Below are 24,601 nucleotides of genomic sequence, written 5' to 3'. Positions count from 1 at the left end.
CATTGCTCAATGTAAGGTTGAATGCAATGTAATCATTACGACATGACCTGTTGACTGATTAAACCTGTGGACCTTGAGTCAAATAACCTTCATCACAAGAAGGCAATTTATGGAAAAGTATGATTTCATTTTACCGTGTTCATTCCAATAATTGGTTTTAAATTTGAAACGTCATTAATTTGATCAATCTCGTGCTGGAAGATTCCAATCCACTGACGATGCCTCATGAAGGTGAATTACATTGAACTTTCAGCATTGGATGAATTGTTGGAATTTTATTGTTTGTATTATTAGTACAATTTATATTGTTCCTTCTCAGAATAAGGGAACAGCTAACTTGAAAATTACCCACTCCCTGTCTAAAGCCCACTGGTTTCGCCTATTAGGTTGTCCATCATGAACTTCTGGCTCTTTCTGGGCAGTGTGGCGGTATCTATTCTGGCTGCAGCCTCAACAGGCACATTTGATTCGAAATTGGATGAAGACTGGAAAAATTGGAAATCACAACATGGGAACCAGTACACCAAGGTAAAAGGAGAGTCTGTAATGTTAAGCTCACTCAGAATAGGAATGGTCTGCACACAATTGGCAGAGATTGAGAATATGTAGTTGCAGTCAATGACAGGTACCTGTTGAGTGAAGTGACATTGAGAAAACATTGATCTTGAAATTCAATGGGTATTCTCCAAGTTTCTAATTTCATTAGAGAACTGATCAAACACAAAGTGAATCAGTTGCGACTTGGTGTATCTTAATTTACTAGGATCCCGCTGCAGTCCTGTTGGATTTACTACAAAGACCACAAACTGTCTCTAGAAGATTAAGATCCATTCTTGGTGTTGAAGATGCAATTGGAAGTGGGCAACTTGGAGACAGAGGGATGGGGAAGCCGTCTGATCATCCCAAGCGGCCCATTCAATGAAGCGTCTCTTTGCCGACACTGATTTTACTATGCTGGCAGCTTAAGGCAGGTCTCTCACACAACAGGTTAAGCAGGTGCACAGTACATGCACAGTAATTGCCCATGTATTGGCCTCGATTTTTTCGCAAGGACGTGGCTTATTGAATTCCCTGCCTGCCACTGGCTTAATCTTACTTTAGACAGGGACAGGTGGTAGTCGAGAGAACGTATCTATTGTCAACGTCTTTCATGACGGTCGATTAAACCATCCTCTTGTTCAGCTATTTTATTCTGAATTCACTTTCAGCATGAATCTCACAGACTGGCAGCTCGACAGGTTTTGCTATGGGTGCGTTATTTTGAGTGGGGTGAGGGGAACCTGATTAATAATTTTCAGATCTGGGTGGGAGGATGGACCCTGACAGCAAAATGTTATTTCAGGTTTCACAAGCGGATTTTTAATGCTTCTGTATAATTTTATAAATGAAAGATGCTGCAGCCTGATTATATTAATCTCTTTATTCAGGATGAGGAGAGCTACAGGAGAATGATATGGGAGGACAATATGAGATACATCGAAAACCACAACATCGAACACTCATTGGGAAAACGCACATCTAAAGTGGGAATGAACAAATTTGGAGCTCTGGTGTGTACAGGATGTATCGTCTGGGATCTATTTGATGCTGGTCATTGTGACATTGTGAAGCTCTATAATTGTGAAGTTATTTTCAGCTACAGGAGCAGCAATTGGACATTTGGTCCTGCAAGCTGACTCACTCATTCAGTACACTCAATGACTGATCTCACTTTACTCCAAATTATTGATTCCTTCCTTCTCATTCCAGGTTTTCATAACCCGCAACTCCTCTGGAAATAAAAAACATCTCCCTCAAATTTGTATATATTCAATGACTCAAGTCTCCACTTCTCTCTGCGGAAGAGAACTCTAATGACTAACAATCCCCTGATTCGATAATTTCTGCTCACTTGCACGATCAGATACTGTACAACTAAATTGCATTAACCAACACTGGCTGGCTTGAGCCCTCTATGGACGGCAGTCACACTATGGATACATCTCTATGTTGTTGAGTCTTCACAGATGCTGTCCATTATGACGTCTGGAAGCAGGAGTTGCATTCTGTACTGTGGAAGCTGCTCCCTTCGGCAACAATATTCTTCTTGAGTCTGCTGGATCTCTGGCTCCGCCCTCCCTATCGTTGACTAAACTTTATCCCACAGCCATTAAACTAACCTGCATTCCAAACAAATTGAAGTACATGATCCTGCTCTCTGTATTATTGCTCCTCAGGACAGTTGGTCATTTCCCCTATTCTTGGCGTCTCAAAAAAATGTGACTAATGACATCAGCATTACACCAGCATTCCATGAATGGAAAATAAATTAATGGAATTGAATTGGATTGAATTGAACTGAGCTGAACTGAACTGAACTGAACTGAATTGAATTGAATTGAATCGAATTGAAATTAATGTGACGTGTACTGAGGCACAGTGAAAAGCTTTGTCTTGCGAACAATACAGGCAGATCACAGAGTTAAGTCGCATAGATAAGAAAATAATAGCGACAATGACTACGTCAGGTCTTGGTTCTGTACTCACCTTTCCCATCAAGAAAATCATCCTCTCACCATGAGCCCTGTCAATCTCCCTCGAATCTTATTTGTTTCAGTATGATCTGCACTCATTCTCCTCAACTTTATTGTGGAGTGGGCCCAGTCTGTCAAAATGTTTCTCTTGTCATAAGCCTCTTCTTCGTAGGAATAGTTTTGATTAACCTGCTTCAAATTTCCTTCCAAATATTCCTCCGTAACGAGTGAAATCAATGCTCATCACAGGGTGTTTGTCCAATCGCACCAAGACTTCCCCACTTTGATACTGTCTTTTCTCTGCATTAAAGACAAATATTTCTTTTGCCTCTTTAATAACTTGCTGGACCTATGTGCACACGAATGTTAATAAGTGACCAAAGAGACAAAACATTTTTTACCACAGGAAAGCCGATATAGTGTGTGTACTTCAATTTTAAAAGACATATCATGCAGTGCCACATCAGCTGTTGCTGAACAAAATATCAGCTTATGTTTTAGTGCGTAACATATTGGCATTGGTAGAGGATTTGTTCGCAAAAAAACAAACAGAGAATGGGATGGTGGAAAGTGAAGACAGAAATAATCCTATTTTTCTTCTGGGATGGAGGGGAAAGATTGTCTAGCGAGTAAAGACTAATCAGGTTGGGACTTGACTGAATGGGGTTTATAAGAATGACGCGAATGAGAGAGGCTAGGAATTGTCATCATCGAATCACAATAACAGCGTTTTGAAATCGAGATGTGGAGGAATTCCTTCTCTCTGAAGCCTGAATGTCTTTGCAAGAAGATAGGATAGTGAAGAAAGCGTTTGTGATGCTCCCCTATATTTGTCATGTTATTGAATACAGGTGTTGGGATGTCATGTTGCTGTTGTGAGGACATTGGTTCGGCCACTGTTGGTATATTGCGTGCAAGTCTGGTCTCAATCCACTCGGAAAGATGTTGTGAAACTTGAAAGGTTTCAGAAAAGATTTACAAGTATTTTGGCAGCACTGGAGGATTTGAGCGATAGGGAGAGGCTGAACAAGTTGAGGTTGTGTTCTCTGCAGCGTAAGAGGGTAAGGAGTGACCTTATGCAGGTTTACAAAATTATGAGGTGCATGCATAGGATAATTAGACAAAGAAGTTCTTTTCCCTGGGATCGGGAATCCAGAACTAGAGGGCAGAGGTTGAGGGTGAGAGGGAAATGATATAAAAGAAACATAAGGGACAACTTTTTCACACAGTAGGTGGTACGTGGATGGATCAAGCTTCCAGACCATGTGGTGGAGGCTGGCACAATTGCAACATTTGAAGGGCATTTGCAATGGGTATATGAATAGGAAGGGTTTGGAGTGATACGGTTTGGGTGCTGGCAGGTGTGACTTGATTGGGTTGGGATATCTGGTCAGCATGGACAGGTTGGACCGAAGGTTCTGTTTCCATACTGTACATCTCTATGACACTAGGCCTCTCTGTATGCCTAATCTGAGAGAGATTCTTAAGCGGGAGGGGAATCAAGGGTTATAATGAAAATGAAGGAACGGGAACATGGGCAATTTTCGGTCAATCATAATGGAATGATGGAGCAAGGTGGAGGGGCCACTACTCTACTCATGTTGCTACTTCCTATGTTCTTATGGGTGAGGAAACACTTTCTCAAACTGTATAAATCAGCCTGTCAACGGCATTGAAAGGAGTCCTTCGGTAAGGATAAACACCCCAGTGGGTGTGACACCAATGAACATGCAGTACAGGTGGAGAGCCTGGAAAATGGAATGAAATCTTTGCAGATAGCAGACTGTGAGGAGACGCAGTTCAACGTAACTGTGGGAGACAGTAGATGGTCTAGCCCTTAAATGGAATCATTAACATCAAGAAAGGAAAGGAAGATTTTCAGATATTCCAGTTGAAGTTGGGACAAGGGTGGAAATTCGAAGTAAAATTGATTACTATTTCTAATTCTGGGTGAGTTTAGGAAGCAACAATCAATGGATCAGAGACAGAACTTTGACAGGGGTCAGAGTAGGACTGGAACAAGGCGTGCTCCATAAAGCCTGCAAAAAGGCAGCCGCAACTCGGACTTTTGCATGTACCTAGGGCCCAGCTTATTACTCAGAGGATGGGACATATTCAATCCCCTTTCAAACCGACATGTACCCCTCCCTACCCATCAAAAAGAGACACCAGATGATTCAATACCAGTCTGCAATCTCAGGTTGATATGCAGACATCCACAGTTCCGGATGATAAGTTATGTGATGATGGATAGCATCAAATCTGGTCATTTTCTCACCATTCCAATCCAGTATCTTCATGCAAATGAACAATCTGAGTTTCGCATCTAAATCTAATGGTTCAAGAGCCATGAGGCCAACTCAAGACCAACGTCTTATCCGGAAATCAGGTCACGCCGGTGATGAAATTCGAAATCCTCCTGATTGGGAAGGTTAATCTCAAACACCAATAAATCCCACCAATCTAAGGTGACTTAACCTATCCTTCCATGATGAAATTGACCTGTCAGGTTTTAATGATCAGAGACGACTATCGAACTGATTCTTGCAAAATGAAACATTTATAAAGCCCCTGCCATTTTGGTAATTGAACGATCGGGCAGAGATATTTGAGCTGCTCGAGGTTTCTCACACAGCTTTATATTGGATTGAGACGAAATGGATGGCCACTTATTTGCCTGCTACTCATTTATTCAGTCAAAGATTAAACACGAGTAACGAGTGCCCTCATTGCTTTCCCCGCACTTCATGCTAAAGTCAGCGAATATGTAGAATGTAGCTCTCTTACATTATTGACACTTGTCCTACATAATCACCACTAAAAGTCAAACATTTCACCAATGTGTTTGAATTTTCCGACCAATGAAGAGTTCAATAAGCTCATGAATGGACTTCTCCGAATCGAAGCTGTCAACATGACTGAAATTGAAACTGATGCAAGAGTTGAAAGTAATGAATCTGAAGAAAGTCACATTGAATTGAGAACTGCAACTGTTGACTGGCGGAGAGAAGGATTAGTTACTCCAGTGAAAAACCAGGTAAAAATCAGAAAAAGCTCTCAAGTTTATTAAGTGCAGACATTAACTTCTCAACAGGATTGGACGTTATGATCAGCTTGTAGGAATTGTTAGGAAAGGCTACGTTTCAGTAGATCATTTTTAATCTAAATTGCTTCTCCTGCTTTCTTGTTGCATTTGTTTCCTGGTATTGGTTATGGTCAGGCAAGGGAGCATGGTATATGTATCAATTGTAATGTTCGTGCTTTTACTCATAATATCTACAGAATTTTTACTTCAAAATCAAATTCAATGGTTAGATTAAATTGTAAAATTGAAGTCTACAGGTACAATTCCGAGGTAAATTGCCACAACTCAACAATGTTAATGTTGCAAGCTGCAGTGCCAAGCTTCCTTGTGATACCATGTCCAGTGTTATTCAAAGAATATTCGATCATATGCTCGACACCCCAACTTTTAAAACCACGTTCACAGTTCACTTCTGTTGGGCCTTGTACCTCTCTCAATCATTCTTTCAAACTGGACAAGGCTGATCGACAGGAGAGCAGAGCCTGCTGGTAAGTATATGAAGTATTGTGTACAAATGGTAGTTGTAAAAGATCGGATTATACTGTAATTCACTAAATGTCAGTTGCATTGAATGTTTGGGAGGGATACCGCCACGAGGCTCAGTGAGATTTCTCACTATCGTTATCATAGCCATCTCATTAGCTCCGTCAATGCAGCTATAACATCCCGCATATCCGCTCCGAGTCTAATCTTCCCACACATTCTTCCCGGAACAATTCAATATATTCCTGATTAGCGCCCGATATCCTGGGAGCTGAGCCATCATGAAAAAGCTGCTGTGAATCCACATGAGCACGAGAATGGTAACCTTGCCTTGCACAGATAGGAATGCTTTCGAACATGCCAGAGAATGGTACAGAAAAACAACCAACATTGCCATAAAAATGCTATGAGTCAGAATCGCTGTGACCACCCACCTTCCCCCTCCGACACACTCTATCCCAGCCCCAGCACCCCCTCCTACCCAGATCCATGCTGTCACTGACGTCTTCATCATCTTCAAAACCAACATCACATCGGCTTTGCCACTTCACTACCTCGGAATACCTCCCGCATGTACCAACACCAACAGCCATGCAAAACTTAAATCTCTCACTCAATCCTTCCCTTTCTGGCATTCCAGGAGATGAGGGAACACTGGATGGCAGAAAGCTCTTGGATTGGTGGAGAGGTCTCTGACACCAGAAAACATGATACACTCACATTCCACTGAGCGAGTAAATACCACTCATCACTCCTTTGTTAACGCTCTGTCAGTCTCATTAATTCTTCAGTGTCGCTTTGCATTGGTCCCAGAAACTTCTGTCTCTCGTGTTCTGTCGGTTTCGTCAGCATCAACTCTCGCTCCGCAGGGAAAGAAGACACCTCCTCGTTCTCTGAGCATGAAAGTATTGCGGCCTCAGAGGAAATATCAGTAAGGCTGCGTCCAGCAAACACCCTCAGCTCCCTGGGAATGTGAGCTATTGAGGGTGTGGGAGCACTGTTTGGTAAGCCCCTCACTGTGTCATTTCCCACAGCACTCGGAGGGCTGCCAGCGACCCGGTACGGGCAGAAGAGACCGTGGTGTCGGCAAACATCGACATTTACCAGGAAACAGCAGATGCAGCAGACAGAGATGTACACTTGAAAGACGACAGGGATGCAGATACATTGTGGGGACCCAGATATCCCAATCAATGAATCATCTAACCTCCAAGGACAGTTTGGCAGTTGCCATGGAGAAGCAGGCCCAGCACCCTCAGCGTCTGCTGGCCATGGCCACAAAGCTGCACCCCATCGCCCACTGCTCCACAGGCCTGTAGTCGAGGTGCCACTTTCTATTCACAAGTAATAGGGACAGTGCCCTGCTGGAGGAGGAAGCACACACAGGTCACTCCAAAGACCCAGACTCAAGATGTCATAGAAGTGGCTGAGCCTCCACCTGCAAACTGCTGCCCAGTTCTGCTCAGCATTGTCAGAGCTCCCTCACCCCAACCAGACAGAAATGCTGCGATGCTGACTGAACAAACCACTGCAGGGCTAACAGGCAGCAACAAGGAGTCCGATCCTTCCTGCCCAACACAGTAACCGGTATTCATTAAATCTGAAACAATGAAGGAAAGGGAGGTTTAGTGTAAAGCTTGACAAACCTCGTACGTTATTTGATCCTTTTCGATAAGTGGTATCAGCTTGACCTTCCACTTGGCTGTTTCTCTCTCGGTGGAGAGAAGCCTTAATATAACTGCAGCACCATGATACCGAACGACATGGTTACATAGGATCAATGTGTGTACTGAGAGCCTGGTGTCGCATGTGGAAGGAAGAGGAACAATGTTTGCAGAGGTAAGGCTGTGCTGCTAACACCGTCACACCTCATTCAACAACTTTATGGAATCCCTTCCCACTATATGCAATGGTGAATTCATTTTATTCACCATTGCATATAGTGTTATCACCCATCCTCGCTCACAACTGCAATCTCCCAGACTTCTCAACGCACAGCCCTCAGAGGTGAAGAATTGCAAACTCTTCTTGCTGTGACAACAGTTCCCAATCCCCGAACTGGTCACTTTGTAGCCAAAGGACTATTGAAACCAAGTCTCTGGATTGCATACGCAAAGACAACTCCCCACCGCACCCCCGCCCTCCCCGCTCCCCCCCCGCCCCCCCCCCCCCCCCCCCCCGCCCCCGCACCAGACTATGGTCGATCCCTGGACTGTGGACCAGCAAATGCCAGATGCCAAAGTTCATAGGCAAGGCCCATACAACAGGAGCCTGTGCATCTTGCCCTGAGATGCTATTTGGTCTGATCGAACACCATGGTCGTTTATAACCAATCGGAAACAGCGTTCATCCTGTCCCTCTCTGAGAGCCATGCCATGTTCCCTAGACAGCCAATGCATTTTGTGAATTTGTCAAGAGGGGAAATTGAATAATGGGACAAGTTTTGCAATTAAGGAGACTTTACATCATCAAATAATCCTCTTACATGTCAATGCTTCAAGTTGTTAGTCACTGCTATAGAAATCAGATCAGTCCTCCTGGGAATAACCCTCAGGACGCTGCTTGGCCTAAACACTGTCCCCGCCAGGCACTCAGCTCCAGTGTGGACCAGCTAGCGGGAAATTCTCCGACATCTTCAAACTCTCTCTTCTACAAGCTGAAGTCCCAACCTGCTTCAAGAAGACCACCATCATCTTGGTAAGTGAGGAAACAAAACTCATGCATTGTTCCTTAATGACGACCCGCCAGTGGCCTGCGCACAATAATCATGAAGTGCTTCGAGAAGCTGGTGAGGGTCCACATCAACTCCATTCTCCCAGCCTGCCTCGGTCACTTAATGTTTGCCTTTTAAAGTAACAGGTCCACAGTGGGTGAAATATCTCTCGCCCTGCACCCCTTGAACATCTGGAAAAGGACACTTTTGTCAGACTCCTGCTCATTGACTATCCCTCTGCCTTCAACACTCTTATGCTCTCCACATTGAACTCAAAACCCTGTGACATTGGTCATGATTCTATCCTCTGCAACTGGATCCGCAGCTGTCTGACCCACAGATACCAATCATTGAAGATAGGCAACTGCACCTTCTCCCGAATAACCTTCACCACTTGCGTCCCCCAAATAATGAGTGCTCAACCAGTTACTGTACTCCCGTTACACCCACGAATCCCGAACGAACACCATCCACACATTCACTGACGACAGCACTGTAACAAGAGGGAAATTTGACAACGATGAATGAAAAGACAGAAGGGAGATAGAGGGATCATTGACGTGGTGCAATGAGAATAGCTTCTCTCTCTCTCTCAATTTTGGTAAATTAAAGAACACATATTTGACTTCAGAAGGAAAAGAGAACAACACACTTCAATCTACATCAATGGGAATGAGGTTGAGAGAATGGAAAATGTCAAATCTCCTCGACTGCCCATAATGGAAAAACTTTCTGGGAAATGCCATGTGTTTGTGCCGTTCCAAATTATACAACAACGCCTCTTCTTCCTCAGAGAGCTCAGGAATTTTGGCATGTGCATAAGGACCCTCACTAACTTCGACAGTTGCACCTTTGAGCGCATACTGTCTGGGTCCAGAAGGCCATGTATGGCAATTGCGAAGCTCAGGATCATAACAAACTACTAAAGGTTGTGTGCGCAGTCCAGGCCATTATGGAATCGAATACTCTATTAATGAACTCCGCTTACACATCTCGCTGCCACGAAATTGCAGGCAACATCACCAAGGACCTAACTCACCCCGGTAATGTACTCCTTACATGCATTCCGTCAGGTAGAAGACACTGAAGCTTGAACACATCCACCAGCAGGTGCAGGAACAGCTTTTCCCCAGCTGTAATTAGACGGTTATGAGACGCTCTTGTTCAAATCATACTGATCTTGCTGACATTGAATTTGCCTTGTGCCCACTCTCTGCAATGTACCATTTTCCAAGTCTTTTTTGATCTCTTCATCCTCGCATACTTCATCCTCGCATCCTCGTGCCTATATTGCTCATAAACAAAGGGTTTCACTGTTGTTCGCGACACGTGACAATAAATAAATCAAATCAAATCCGAACCTGGGCACACCGATATTCACAGATTCTGTGTGATTCAGAGAAATTTGAACAAACAGTTAGACTAAGAACATTCGTGTGAGACTTTGTTCCATATCAATGTAGATGGAAACTGCATATCGTTTTTAGATCAATATGATTTAATGTGGTTATGTTTCTGTCAACACTAGGGTCAATGTCATTCTGACTGGGCTTTCAGTGCAACTGGTGCCATAGAAGGACAGTGGGCAAAAAGGCATGGAAAACTGGTTTCTCTCAGTGAACAGAATCTGATTGATTGTAGACTAGGACCTATTGGATGCTCTGGTTCAAACGTTTTGATCGCCTTTGATCTGGTGATTCAACTTCAAGGCATCAACTCTGCTGAAACTTACCCTTACATCGGAAAGGTAAATCCCCAAGACTTCTAGTAAGGTTGTGGTGGAGTCGGGATTCATTCTCATTTCGTTTTATTGTATTTCTTCTCTCCTGTCTGCGTTCGCTTGTAAGTTTTCTTGGGTTTTTAATTTAATTACCTCTTGGTGAAGAGCAGCGAAATCTGTGAGTGTGTCGAGCAGCATGGACTCACAACGGAGATAGCCGAGAGAGTTTAGGTTCCTGATGGCTCCTGTCCTGACGCTAATTCATGGCTGCTTAGGCGGTGATGAGTCTAGGTCACTGGCAGTGCCCATATCCAGTACAGTTTCGTGCAGGCAACAGATGAGCTCTGTTTCTGTTCATGACAATATCTGTATCTATCATAGATTCACACAATTAGCTGTACAGGTGAGTCTGGGTTTTTGGCAGCATGTGCATCCAGCTCAGATTCATGGAGGTAGGGTGCAAGTGGGTCAGTTTTCTGTCAGTGTCTGTATCCAGCAGAGGTTCATGGAGGCAAAGCGGAGGTGAGTTTTGTTTCCTATCAGTATATGTATCCAGCTCTGATTCATGGAGGCAGAAAAGGTGAGTTTGGTTTCCTGTCATTACTGCATCCATCATAGATTAACTGAGGCAGAGTGAAGATTAGTTTGGGTTCTGTCAGTGTCGCTATCCAGCGCAGATTACTGGGGAGAGGGGAAAGGTTTTTTCGGGGTCCTGTCATGATCTGGATCCAGCACAGATTCATGGGGAGAGGGGAAAGGTGTTTTCGGGTTCCTGTCATGATCTGTGTCCAGCACAGATTCATGGAGATGGGGAGAAGGTGAGTTTGGGTACCTGTCAGTGCAGGTCGCCATCACAGATTCATGGAGGCAGCAATGGAGCTTAGGCCCAGTACAAGATCCGGCAGCAACTGCAGTGACTGCATTAGAAAGCGATATCTAAAGCAGCCTCGTGGTAACAACAGAATCGTGTTTGGACCAATGTCATGCCCAGCAGCATCAGTGGCATCTACTTTGCTGAGGTTCATCAAGGCCTCTTTGTGACCAAGGCATCAGCGGAGTCAAGATGCTGCCAAATATTGGGCGACTTTCATTCCGACGGTGATAGAGAAGGGGACACATGCCTGACCAGCATATCCATGATGGAGTACTTAGCAAGGACTATATAATCCTTCAGCACTCCCAGTCATCTCAACCTTATCTTGGAATGCTCTCCTACATCTTGACACAACACCTCGTACCCTCAGACAATCTGTTTGAGGAGTTAAGAGTACTTCCATTTCTGTGAATTAATGCGCACCATTCCCACAGTTCAAAGATGTGGAGGTTAGGGAATTGTCTATGTTAAGCTAACCATAGTGGGCAGGGAATTATAGGTTAGCTGTGTAAGCCATGGGAGACGCAGGGTTACAGGGATAAGGTAGGGCCGAATGGGCACTTTCTGCACTCTTGGGATTTTCTGATACTGAGTTAGCATGTGGATGTGACGTTCAGCTGAATCAACGGAACTTTCAGCATGTTCTGTCCTTCAGACGGTACGTGCACCATCCACTATAACAGTTAACATACTAACACAGCGAAGGACAGATCTGAAGAGTCAGTAATAAAGGTAATTATTTTAGTCTGTCTGCTTCTCCCATATGCCCCATCGGGCTGGTCTGTCACACTAATATAAGCTGCAATTTTACATGAAAAGGAACAATTTACGTTTCGGAGTATGAGCTATAAGAAGTTATAAACGTTTGATGAGAAATCTTCGAATTCTGTGCTCATGTCGTTGGTCGGTCTGTGTCTAAATATGGTCCTTTGTTAAGAGAGGTGTTTAGTCTGTGGAATGTCATTTACTGTGCAACGTGCTGGGTTGACATTTGGCATATTGTGTGTAATTAAGAAACTTGGCTTGAATCTATACTCAGGAGACTTTTTTGCGTAAGTTGCTTTACGGTTGATGCTGTTCCTCCAGAAGCCGTTGTTGTCTTTCTACACGTCACAATTGCCCCGAGTATTGGATTTGATTGGGATCAGCCTCTTGCGTGCAAATCCGAGCTCCTTGTCTCAATGTCACATAGTTTCACCCTGTTCTTCAGTTCATTCTTCAAGTCCTTACCTCAGCTCTTCCACACCCTCATGCCTGGTCTCATTGTAGAAGACTTGTGCGTTATTATCCAGGACAGCTGTTGCTTTTGTTTTGGGTTTGTGACAACACTGTTAAATTGTTCCTGTGGTAATCTGAGGCCACGCAGACTTTAAGTTCATTGTCTGCCCATCCACTCTGCTCTCCAAAATCCAGCGTTTCATTGGCCAAATAAACAACTGAATGAAAGAAACACTCTCGTCATGTGACAGGCGTACATGATCTGGTGACTGGGCATCAGTCCAAACTAAACCTATTCTCTGGCTATGTTTTATGGAGCTGATGGCCTCTCACTCACTGGCTGGCGAGTCAACATTAACAGAGTCTCCTCTTTTCATGAAGCCCCAGTGTACGTATTGTCACTCGGGCACTGAGCTGGACAAGAGAAGGGCTTTGCACAAATGACAGCGTCAAGGAGTGGTCATTACCAGCCAGAGGCCAGTGGCCCTGCTCAACAGGAAGGCAGTAACATTCGGTACAACAACAACCTGAGGGCTGGTATTGATCTTGGGTAACAGACCAACAGTAAGTGATTGAGTGAGAGGAGGGGAGGTGACGATCACAACACAGCTTTGTGTAGGTGTGTGTTTGGCTGGGGTGGGGTGTGGTGCAGTAAGGTCACATATCAGCAGGTGTACCCTTCCTCAACTGGTACTTGATATTTCCCGACCCCTAAATCTACAAGCAATGCTGAACACATTTGCATGTCGTTGTCCTCTCATGTTGAGCACCTCACTCACCCCTGAATGAATTATATTGGCATTGGGATCAGAACTGATCAGTATTATAAATTGTCAATTGGCAGCCTCAGTTTGGACGCCAGCACGAAAACTCGGCTTGTGATTCATTAAACCTTTAGTCCCTAATTTACACTCCACAGTTGGGGAAACGACATGATCTCAAGAGTTAAAGTGAGAATGACACCCCTTTCCATCAAGGCATGACGTGACATCAAGGAGCCCAAGAAAATATGGAGTGAATGGGAATTGGAAGAAAAAGTTCCTTTAGTTGTAATTATATCAACCACATTGGAAGGTGTTTGCAGTTATTTGATGTCTTTCTGGTCAGGACATGACGATCGGCGTTCCTTAGTGTCGCCTTCTTGGTACAGCCATCTTCAGCTGCTTCGTCACTGGCCTTCTATCCAAAAGGTACGCAGAGAGAATATCTACACGATTGTCAGTACTATTTGAATTTATCACATTTTGAAGAAATCTGTGTCCAATGCGGCAAAGTGTGGACAATATCTCCACCTGAGAAGATAAATAACAAATAACATTCTCACCAGACAAGTGCCAGAAAATGACATAATCCAACATGGGAGAGAATTTAACCATTACTGAATCGCACACTATCAACATCTCTGAAGACTTTCCATCAACTAAACAAAAGGCAAGGATATGGTGGAATACTTCCACTTCCCTGGATGACTGCAGCTCCGACAACAAAGAAAGAAACAGTTATTTTATTGGTTGTCTGCTATAGACATTGGACAGATTGGACAGTAGATCTTGAAAACGTGCAGATATAACAGAATTGCTGATAAGTTTCATTTGAAATTCCCCAATATTAATTGGAACATCCGTGGTGCAGATTATCTGGATATAGAAGATTTTGTTAGGTGTTTACAGGAAGTATTCCTGAAGCAATAATTGTATATGCCGACTGGGGGAGGCCATATTGGATTTGGTGCGAGGCAATTCGCTAGGCCAGGTGTGAGATATGTCGGTGGCAGAGCATTTTGGTGACAGAGAGCATAAATGACTCAAATTTGCGGTCGCCATGTGGAGGAATAGAAACTGACTGTATGAGAGGGAATTTAATCTGGGGTAAAGGATGTTCTACTGCTCTTCGACAGGACCTATGGAGTATAAATTAGGAATAATTGCTTAACGGAAATGCACAACAGAAATGTGGAGCAATTTTTGCTGTGTTGAATAACTTTGTCCCAATGAAACCGGATTGGAATTGTAAAGGAAAGGAGCCCTGGATGACAAGAACAGAAGAGCGGGATCTAGCGCAAATTTTGAAAATTACAGGGTCGAAAAGAACGAACTCAAAAATCGACTGAGGAAAGCTGGCTGTGGGCATGAAGAAGCCTTGGTGGGAAGTATTTGGAAAAATCCAAATGTTTTGCACACGTACATTAGGAATAAGAGAATGATCTGAGAGCGCGTAAGCTGGATCCAAGCCAGTGGAGGGAACTTAAGCACTGAGCGTGGAGAGGTAGAGAAGGAGCAAAATGAGTTTTTTTTGCCATTGTATTCATGAGAGAGAGGGAGCTTGATGTTAGAGAGAATACTGGGGAAGAGCTTAATAGGCTTGAGCAGATTGATATTAAGAATGTGGATATGGTGGAAATTCTGGAAAGCATGAGTATGATTCAATCTCGAGGGCCGTATCAGATATATCCACATTTCCTACGGGAAGTGAAGATTGAGATTGCTGCACCTCTGGCAATGATCTTTGAATCCAACCTCTCCATAGTAGTTCTTCATGTTTGGAGGGAGGCATATATTGTACTTCTCTTCAGGGAAGTAAATAGGGAAAAATACCTGGAAATTATTATCTAGGTAGGTTGACGTCTGTGGTCAGCAAGGTACTGAAAAATGTTCGCAGATATAGGATTTTGGATTGTTTGGATAAAGATTTTTGATTAAGGATTTTTCTTTTATAAATGGCTTGGATAAAGAGGTGGAAGGTAACCAGAGAGGTTTACCCAAGAAACAGGCTGTCAGGAGATGTCATACGTTTATAGTCACTGGAGGAAGTAAAGGGAAGATATCAGAGCTCGGTTATTTCCGCAAAGAGTTTTTGATGCGTGGACTGCACTGCTGGCTTTGATAGTAAAGTTAGAGACATTAAGAATATTTAAGCGACTGCTGGTCAAGCACATGCACGGCAGCAATTTGAGAGGATTGTGCTTAGTTTGATCTTAGATTAAGATAAATGTTTGGCACAACATTGGGGTCCGAAGGGCCTGCATTGTGCTGCACTGTTCAGTGTTCTATGTTTTGACACTGAGTAGGTTTGACACCATCCAGGACATTCACTCCATTTGTCTGGCATCAAATCCACAAATATTAATTCCCTCCAACATCATCACAAAGTGATAGCAGTATATACAATCCAAGAGCTACAGCTGTGAATTTCTCTGATGGACTGTAGACAGAACCTTCCAAACCGAAGGCCAATTCCGCCAAGGACCGCTGTAGATACAGTTAACACCACGCCTTGCAACATCCCCTCAAATCACTCACCATCCTGGCTCAGAAATTTATTGTCATTCCGCCACCGACTTTGGGTCGAAAGCCTTGAACTCCCTCTCTAACAGAATAGTACCGATCACAAATTCTGCAAATGTTCTGGAAGGCAGCTCATCACACCTTCTCCAAGCCAAGTTTGAATGAACGCTGACACAGTCTGCCACAACTACATTTTAATCCATTTTGGAATTAAATCTGGGTGTATGCGGCAATTCCTCCTGCAACACAACCATCCATTTCGATATTACTCCCAGTATCAATCTCACCCCAGAGTTCGCATCATATTCTGCCCTATGTCCTGAAACTGAAGAAACTGCAACATTGGAGAGAAGATATTGAAAATTATTCACCAGAATCTTCACTCCATCAGAGTGTAGCAAAGTCACCACATTTATAATTTTCCAATTTTCGTTTAAACACGGGCATCGAGGCCATGCTTTAGACAATCAATATACTCCATCATTTCCAACATGCAAGAATTTACAGAAAGGCCGAGGGGTGCAGGTGTATAATTCCTTGGAAGTGGAGCCGAGGATAGATAGGATGGTGAAGGAGGTATTTGTCACAGTTACCTTTATTGTTCAAAACATTGGTACAGGTATTGGGACGTCATATTGCAGCTGTACAGGACATTGGCGAGGACACTTTTGTAAAACTGTACACATGTTTGGTTGCTCTGTTAAAGGAAGGATGATGTTAACTTTCACAGGGTGCAGAAAATATTGACAAGGATGTTGCTGGGGTTGGGTTTCAGTTATCGGGAGAGACTGAATAGTCTGGGGCTTTTCTCCAAGCGGAGGAACAGAGGCTGAGGGGTGACATTATCAAGGTTTATAAAATCATGAAATACATGAATCGGGTGAAGAACAGAATGCTTTAGCCATGGGATCGGAGTCCAAACCTAGAGAGCAGAGCCTTAAGATGAAAGGGGAACTATTTGAATAGGTACTGGGACTAATACTTATTAGTTGTAATCCAATGACTCTAATGATGTAATTATTGACGGTTTGGGAAAAGTTTATCTGCATGTGAAGAATTTAATGCACTACTGTATGATCACAAGTTTCAGATGAGTCGACCGAAAACTGTGAAGAGGCTCAACGCTTTCGAATGTAGTTTCGGTATGAGCTAACTAGATGGTGAGCCTGATTGGGATATTGAGTTGTCAAGGCAAAGTACATATATTTTATTTTCTCACATTTCAAGTCATTTGTAATACCATTGCTTGGTCTCACTGTAGAATGTTTCGAATACATTGAGCAATAAATATTAAGTTTGACTCAAGAAAACCCTACAAATGATCTGAGTTGTAACTGTCTCGCGCCGAGATCATGTATGTATGGAATGACCTGCCTGAAGGAGTGGCGGAGGCTGGTACAATTACAAAATTAAAAAGGTACGGAGATGGGTAAATGGATTGGAAGTGTTCAGGGCCAAGTGGTCGCAAATGAGACTACAATACGTCAGGATATGTGACCGGCGTGGACGAGTTGGAATAAACGGTTTGTTTTCGTGCTAAGTCGCGCAAAATGTGCCTTTTTCTAAACAAATAGTGAACAAATATCGCACAGGTTTGGGAAAAAAATTGGCTTCCAAAGTCGGAATGCAGAAAAGTGTCAAGCAAAGAAAAAATAGTTTTGTTATGATCTTAATGAGTATTCATTTTGAACATTTTATTTAAAATATAGCATGGACGCTACTGCAAATTTCAGCCAGATAAAATTGCTGCTAAAATCACTGACTACAAATGGGTTTGGGGAGGCGAGGCAGCATTGGAACAAGCAGTGAGAGAGATAGGACCGATGTCTGTTGTGATTAATGCAAGTCTGAAATCCTTTCAACATTATAAAGGAGGTAAGTCGCAGAGCATTGGATAATGTGTTTGAACCAGATTATCGACTGTTCAAGAAAAGGTATTAGAAATCATACATCTACAGACACATTTACTGTCACTATTTTGGTATTAATATTACTGCAAAGTTCACCATGGACCATGACCCTTACCCTTGTTCCTGCCTACACTCCCCCCGTGTTACATGCCATCCAGTTCTGTCAGATATCATCGAGTTAAAGCTAGACCATGCTACAAGTTGAGCTCATGGATGGTAATGAGAAATGGACCTGCTCCCATTCAGAGTAATGCAAATAGCTCAAAACGTTGTGCTATAGCAAAGAGAACTGATAGTGAGGTGTAACTGTCCTGATGTGCTGCTGACTGTCTGTACAAGTCAGCGTTTTATTAATTGTAAACTGAAGACGCTACACTCAGTGTATCTGGATTAAGAGGAAGGGCGAGACCTTCGACTTGAAATCTCTTGGCGTCCTGCTGAGAGTCCTTCACTCTCTGCTCCACCTCTTCTCTCAGCAGCTGTTTCTATTCTGTTCTTGACCTCCTCTCGTGTGGCAACGCGAGATGACTTGCAAATACGGTGGTCTGAACAGGAGGTGGACGCCTGCACAGCTTCCTTGTGATGATGACACAGGTCGTCTCCATGTGCAGGACTATTCCCTATTGACTTCATCAACATTTAAAATCACAAACCACTTCTACTGTACAACCCACAATTGGAGACAAACTGGAAAATACTGACTGCAGAGTGGAACTACTTCATCACTCCAGGTGAAGGATTTTGTAAGTTAACAGAATGTGTTAACACACATGGCAGGAAACCGATGTTTCACACGGTCAGATACCATGGTCAGTGTGTTCTGCAAATGTCTGGTAAATTATTTCTACATCGAAATTAATCTCAGCAAGATACTATATCAATCATCGATATAAAAACAACAGCAAAAATTATAAAAAATGGAAGAATGTAATCAAGGTCGGACCGTCAACTGGAAAACAGAGAGTCTCTGATTGGGTGGAACAAGGAAATTAAATTAGAAAAGGGATGGTGGTCCAGTGCCAGCAGGAATGGAATGGAGACAATTAAAGAAAGCAAAGAAATGTATGCAGTAAGTTTCAGGGCCTGAGGGAGTGTTATTTAAAAAAAAAGGACCTGGGGCCCGCGTGCATAGTTCCATGATTTTGGAGTCACACGGAGACAGGATAGTGAAAGCAGCATTCGTCAGTACATTGAGTATATGCTTTGGGATGTCATGTTCCAGCTGCACATATCATTGGTAAGGCCAGTTTTAGAAATTTATGTTAAAGTCCGAACTTTCTGCGAAAAGAAAGATTTTGTTAAATTTGAAAGGATCCAGAAAATATTTAAAAGGACTTAGCAAGGATTGAAATATTTGAGGGTTTGAGTGACGCTGAATTGAGTCCAGCTTCGAGTTTTACTGGAGAAGCACAGCAGTCAGGCAGCATTTGAAAAGGACGAGAATCAAGTTTCGGGCAAAAGTCCTTCCTGATGAAGTCGATTTTCCTGCTCCTCAGATGCTGCCTGACCTGCTGTGCATTTCCAGCATAAGTCTAATCTGGACTCTGATCTCCAGCATCTGCAGTCCTCACTTTCGCCCGAGGCTGAGAAGTCTGCAGCCTTGTTCGCTGGTACGACAGAGACTGAAGGGTGAGCTTGTGGAAGCTTATAAACAATAATGGGTATGGGACGAATAAAGAGAAGGAGAGTCCAAAACTAGAGACCAGACGTTTAAGGTGAGAAGGGAAAGATTTAAAAGTTATCTGAGGAACATTTTTTTTCACGCAGAACATGGTACGTGTCTGGAATGAAATACCAGAGAAAGTGGTGGAGAGTGATACAAATACAACATTAGAAAAGGCATCTGGATGGGTACATGAACAGGAATGGTTTACAGGGGTATTGGCCAAGTGCTGGAAAATAGGACGAGATTGGTTGAGGATATGTGCTCAGAATGGACGATTTCGATCGAAGGATCGAAGCATTTCACCACTATAAATCTCTATGACTCTGAAGGATGTGCCAAGAAGAAGTGAGAATGGCAGAGGCGATGTCATTGGGAAACATTGATTAAAGTCAACAGATGTAATGGTGCGGAGTGAGGACGATCAATTTGAAGACAGTTAGTAAAAACAGACATGATGGTGTTCATTACTCAATGCTAAATTAACACGAAATAAATATTTCACAGATAAACCATTTAATATGTGTCTCCTTACAGGAGTTTACTGTGATGAAAATTGCAATGGATATGTAACCGATGAAGTGCTGGTGGTTGGTTTTGGAATTGAGGATGGAATGAACTATTGGCTGGTTAAAAACAGGTCCGTACTCTATGAAATAATAAACACCTGATCATAGATGGAGAAGGGACAGTGACATGGAATGAATTTCCTGTCTCTGTGCTGCAAATTGTGTATCTGTTCAGCGAGCACGTAACACTGTGTTTATCTGGAAGCGAAGGCTTAATGGTTGTGCTGTCTGAGATGATATCTAAAAACACGTCTGAGGCAGGTATCCCATCACCAAGTAACGCTGCACTTACAAGTGTACGGTTCTTGACTGAAGGATTACTTCATACAGAGGCAGGCATCAAAGTGTCATTATCCCTGAATCACAACCATTTTTTAAACTTACCAGTACAAATTACAAACATCCGGTTAGAATTAACAGCTATACACAACAAAAGACAATTTACTGGAGAACTGGGCGGCAAAGTCAGATCCCAAACCCAACTGTACAACCTGTTCACAGGGAAACAATGACAAAGCTCGAAACACTTGTCACGAGAGCACTGATGGGCTCAGATTAACAGCCCAAATTTTGGAACGTAGAACATAGAACTTTACAGCCCAGTACATGCCTTTTTAACACTCGATGTTGTGCCGACCTGTGGAACCAATCTGAAGCCCATGTAACAAACAGTATTCCATTCTCATCCATATGCCTGACCAATGACCATTTAAATACTCTGAAATGTGGCAATACCTCTACTGTTGCAGGCAGAGTTCCAAGCCCCTACAACAATCTGAGGAAAGAAACTACCACTGACATTTGTCCAATATCTATCACTGTTGATTTTAAAGCCCTCCTGCCAGCTATCGCCATTCAAGGAAAAAAGCCACTCACTATCCAACCTATCAAATATTTTAATTAATTTTTGTGTCTCAATTAATTCACCTCTCAAACTTTTTCCTAACGAAAACAGCCTTAACTCCCTCAGCTTTTCCTTTTAATATCTCCCTCCAAACCTGGCGATTTCCCAGTAAATCTCATCTGAACCCGTTCCAAAGCATGCACATTCTTCCTGTAATATGGTGACCAGAACTGTGCACATTACCCAGAGTGTGGTTGCAACAGAGTTTAGTCCGGCTTGAAGCATGATCTCCTATTTCCGAAACTGAATTCCCCTATCAATCAAAGATAACACACCATATGCCATCTCAATAACCATATCAACCTGGGAGGCAACATTCAAACATCGATGTACCTCGACACCGAGATCTCTGTGCTCATCTAAACAAGCACGAATCTGACTATTCGCCCATTACATTGGATTCCTTCCAAACCGAATCACCTCACACTTTTCCGCATTAAACTGCATTCGCCACCTTTCGTCATACCTCTGCAGCTTATCTACTTGTCTCTGCAATCCATACATCCTTAGTAACTGTCCACAGCTCTAATGTACTTAATGTCATCCGCATATTAATCCACCATCCTTCTGTGCTCTCATTCAGTGCATTTATATAAACATCGACTAAAAAAAGTGGATCCAAAACTGATCCTTGTAGGACTTCATTAGTAACTGAACTCCAGAATGAATATTTTCCATCAACTACTACCGTCTGACTCCTTTCAGTGATTTATTCCATGAGGCGTCGCTGACTGTCGTTATTACAATCACGGCAGTCAGGCTCGGAAGAAGCAGTCACATCTTCAGGGCGAGATTGGATACAAAATGTTTGATTAAATAAGTCCTATGGTTCGGGTGAATATACACACACAGAGACACACACACACAGACACAGACACACACACACTGACACATACACACATTTCTACATGATTTCCCAGAGGAAAAAGTATGTGGGTGGCTTATAAAAGCATAGACATTGTTGTTTAATAAGGTAGATAGTATTACAGTGTAATGGGTGCTGGAATAGTTTGGTAAAGCTGGAAATGTGATTTGGGCAGGGTAACCGGATATGGAACAAATTTTAAGGCCGAGGTATCGTTGCAGTGCAGGAGACACTGGGTAACCTGTGCCCAAATCAACTCATGCTCTGCACAGCCTATATCCTGTTGCAGGCAATCTCAGAACGATGATGGCAAAAAAAAAAAACTCTGAGAAAATCTCCTCCTCCATACGGCAAGAAGGAAATCTCCAGGAGGCCATCTATAAAGCTCTCACTCGTCCCTATTCACTTTCCCCTTCATATCTACTCCAGCTGCAGACCTATCCCTGATAAGGATCTCACCTCATGCCATTTTAAATTGTGTAGTGAGTCCATACGTACGGTACAGATCAGCAATTGATGTAAAAGAAAACAATTGACTCTTTCCAGCCTGATGCAACTTATTCTTTACAACTCATTATCTAGCTCAGTAATTCCAGAATTCAGTCCCTAAAATAATTCCAATTGTATACCAGAGTTAAAACAGATGCTTCTCCAAACATGTCTCGTTTATTAGCGTTTTGATTCCAACACCAATGGATTTTCTTATTTTCCAGCTGGGGAACAGACTGGGGTGAAGACGGGTACATCAAAATTGCCAAGGATAGAGGGAATCACTGTGAAATTGCCAGTTTTGTGCGGTAACCTGTCGTGTAACGAGCCAACTGATAAGACAGAGCTTCATCAATCCCAGCTGAATAATAAACCGGATCATTTCTGTTAATGCTGACTCATTCAAGGACATTGCTTTAATTGTCTGCTGCAAATTTAAAAAGTGAAATAAAAACGATTTTTGCACATTTCTATCGCTTCATATAAAACCAATGGCATTGTCTGATTGATACATATAGCCACTGTAAATGACAGAATGAATACATTCTCCAGCTTGTAGAAGACAATAATCTGCATGTACTGCTGATGTCCAACAATATAATAAAGGCTGTCAGCAATCATTTTCAGAGCTTGTTTGTTCCAAAGGAACGTATTTGTCTTTGTGCGGAATTAATTGTCTTGTCTGCTATGAAATCTATTGTCAAACCACGTTGTAGACAAATGCACAGAAAATTTGAAGAGTCTGTGTTTTTGACACCAGCACAGCTACTGAATAAATGCAATGGGGTTGTTGAGGACAATAAGGCTTAATTGAACAGAGTCTAACCAGAAAACCTCCTGGAAACAGGTTAAGCTTGCCTGACTGTAGAATGGGAGTGTCCCGACGAGATTCAGTTCAGACAAATGCGAATATGTAATTTCATCTATTGATTGGCACTGAACAGAAAAACTGGTAAACGGAGAATTTTAAGTATTGCAAAGCAATACTGGTGGAGAATCGTCAATGACAAAAAGAGGTCACACACAGATCTGTGAAATAGACGAATACTATTTTATTTCTGACGATATCATGGGCAGGAGAAATTGCCAGGAATGGCACAGCATGGACACACTGCACAGATAATTCCAGGTTTCTCTATCCCGTGTTGTAGATATAAATAGTTTGCATACTGTTACATCCGTGTTCCAGTCGAGCATTGCTAATGCCAAAACAATATGAATTAAATTATATTGAATGGAAAAAGAATGTAATTGTAACAGGGGTGTCCGTTCCTCGTCTGGTGCAGGTGCCCATCTCCAGTATCCTCGTTTCAATGCTTATGCAGGGTGGTGTGCAATCTTCCGTCGAATCAGGTGTCACTCAGTCTAGGTTGGCTTTGTGTGGTTCAGTACTTGAGGAGACTGGAGATGTCCTTGCATTACTTCGACAGAGATGATGCTATTGTGAGCTAGGAATACTTTTGTCAGATCATCTAAGGAGTGTATTCATTTAATCTGGAAGCTGTTTAGAAAATGGCTTGTTTAGCTGTTTTGTTACTTAGCTGATTGTGGTCAAGTTGAGGCATTTTGCGTATGTTGTGTTTAGTTAATAACCGACATGGCTTCTGCAAACAAGTAGTGGGCAGGCAATGTAGTTTTTTTTTTCTCTGACAATTCCTCCTTTTTTTGTTTTTGCCTGCTAACTGGGTTTGAGGTGAAGGGTGTGTGTCGCAAGAACCAGGGGGTTATCTGACGCGTTCGGGCCAGCATCAGTTGGGTAGTATTTGGAGTCCGAGTCCAAAACTGCCTATTCCGTGTCGGTTGCAAAGTTATTGTTTGAGTGGGCCTTCATTGATGCATGGTAAGGGGACGGGGGTAGCACCTTGAAGCACAAGCGCTGGCGATTTAAACACATTTTAATAGCCATGCAAGAAGTGCGATATCGACGATGATAGTAATGACGAAAATGAATCCCTGTAGCAAGGCTGTGCCTCAGGAAAACTGCCACAGTTCTTGCCCAGTTCCATAGGTCCCATTTTGGTTTTTGGTTGAGCAGTACTGCGGTAGCGCATTGGATATGCCAGGCTGGGTTACTGATGTCCTCACTGGGGTTAGGTATGTAAGTGCAGCAATCGGAAACGATGAGGGTGCATGCGCCCACTTCCTCGAACAGCAGATAATCCTGGATCATCCAGTTTTGCAGGGTCACATTGGGGATGCCAACAGTTTTGGCATTCAGCTTGTCGTTGGTAACCTCCTCCAAGGTGGAGGCCAGCTGATGAGTTTTTATTTAGAACGAGTGGTTGCATATTTGGGTGAAAGGATAGAGAGA

The 24,601-nt window shown here is 42.9% G+C and overlaps 1 protein-coding gene across 1 annotated transcript; it reads left to right on the top strand.

The window, feature by feature from the left end:
• The first annotated feature begins 390 nt into the window (after positions 1-390).
• LOC148134808 (procathepsin L-like) lies at positions 391-22,919 on the top strand. Its single transcript, XM_087985391.1, has 7 exons — positions 391-528; positions 1,428-1,550; positions 5,338-5,550; positions 10,323-10,541; positions 17,600-17,765; positions 20,001-20,103; positions 22,515-22,919. Exons 1-7 carry the CDS (start codon positions 397-399, stop codon positions 22,600-22,602), a joined length of 1,044 nt encoding a protein of 347 aa, XP_087841517.1. The 5' UTR covers positions 391-396; the 3' UTR covers positions 22,603-22,919.
• Positions 22,920-24,601: the final 1,682 nt, after the last annotated feature.

The sequence above is a fragment of the Chiloscyllium plagiosum genome, unplaced genomic scaffold (genome assembly GCF_037043375.1).
Source record: "Chiloscyllium plagiosum isolate Xiang-an unplaced genomic scaffold, Cpla_swu_hap1 HiC_scaffold_52, whole genome shotgun sequence".
In the NCBI taxonomy this organism is placed as follows: domain Eukaryota; kingdom Metazoa; phylum Chordata; class Chondrichthyes; order Orectolobiformes; family Hemiscylliidae; genus Chiloscyllium; species Chiloscyllium plagiosum.
Note: the sequence above shows the minus strand (reverse complement) of the source record. Positions and strands in the feature narration are given on the sequence as shown.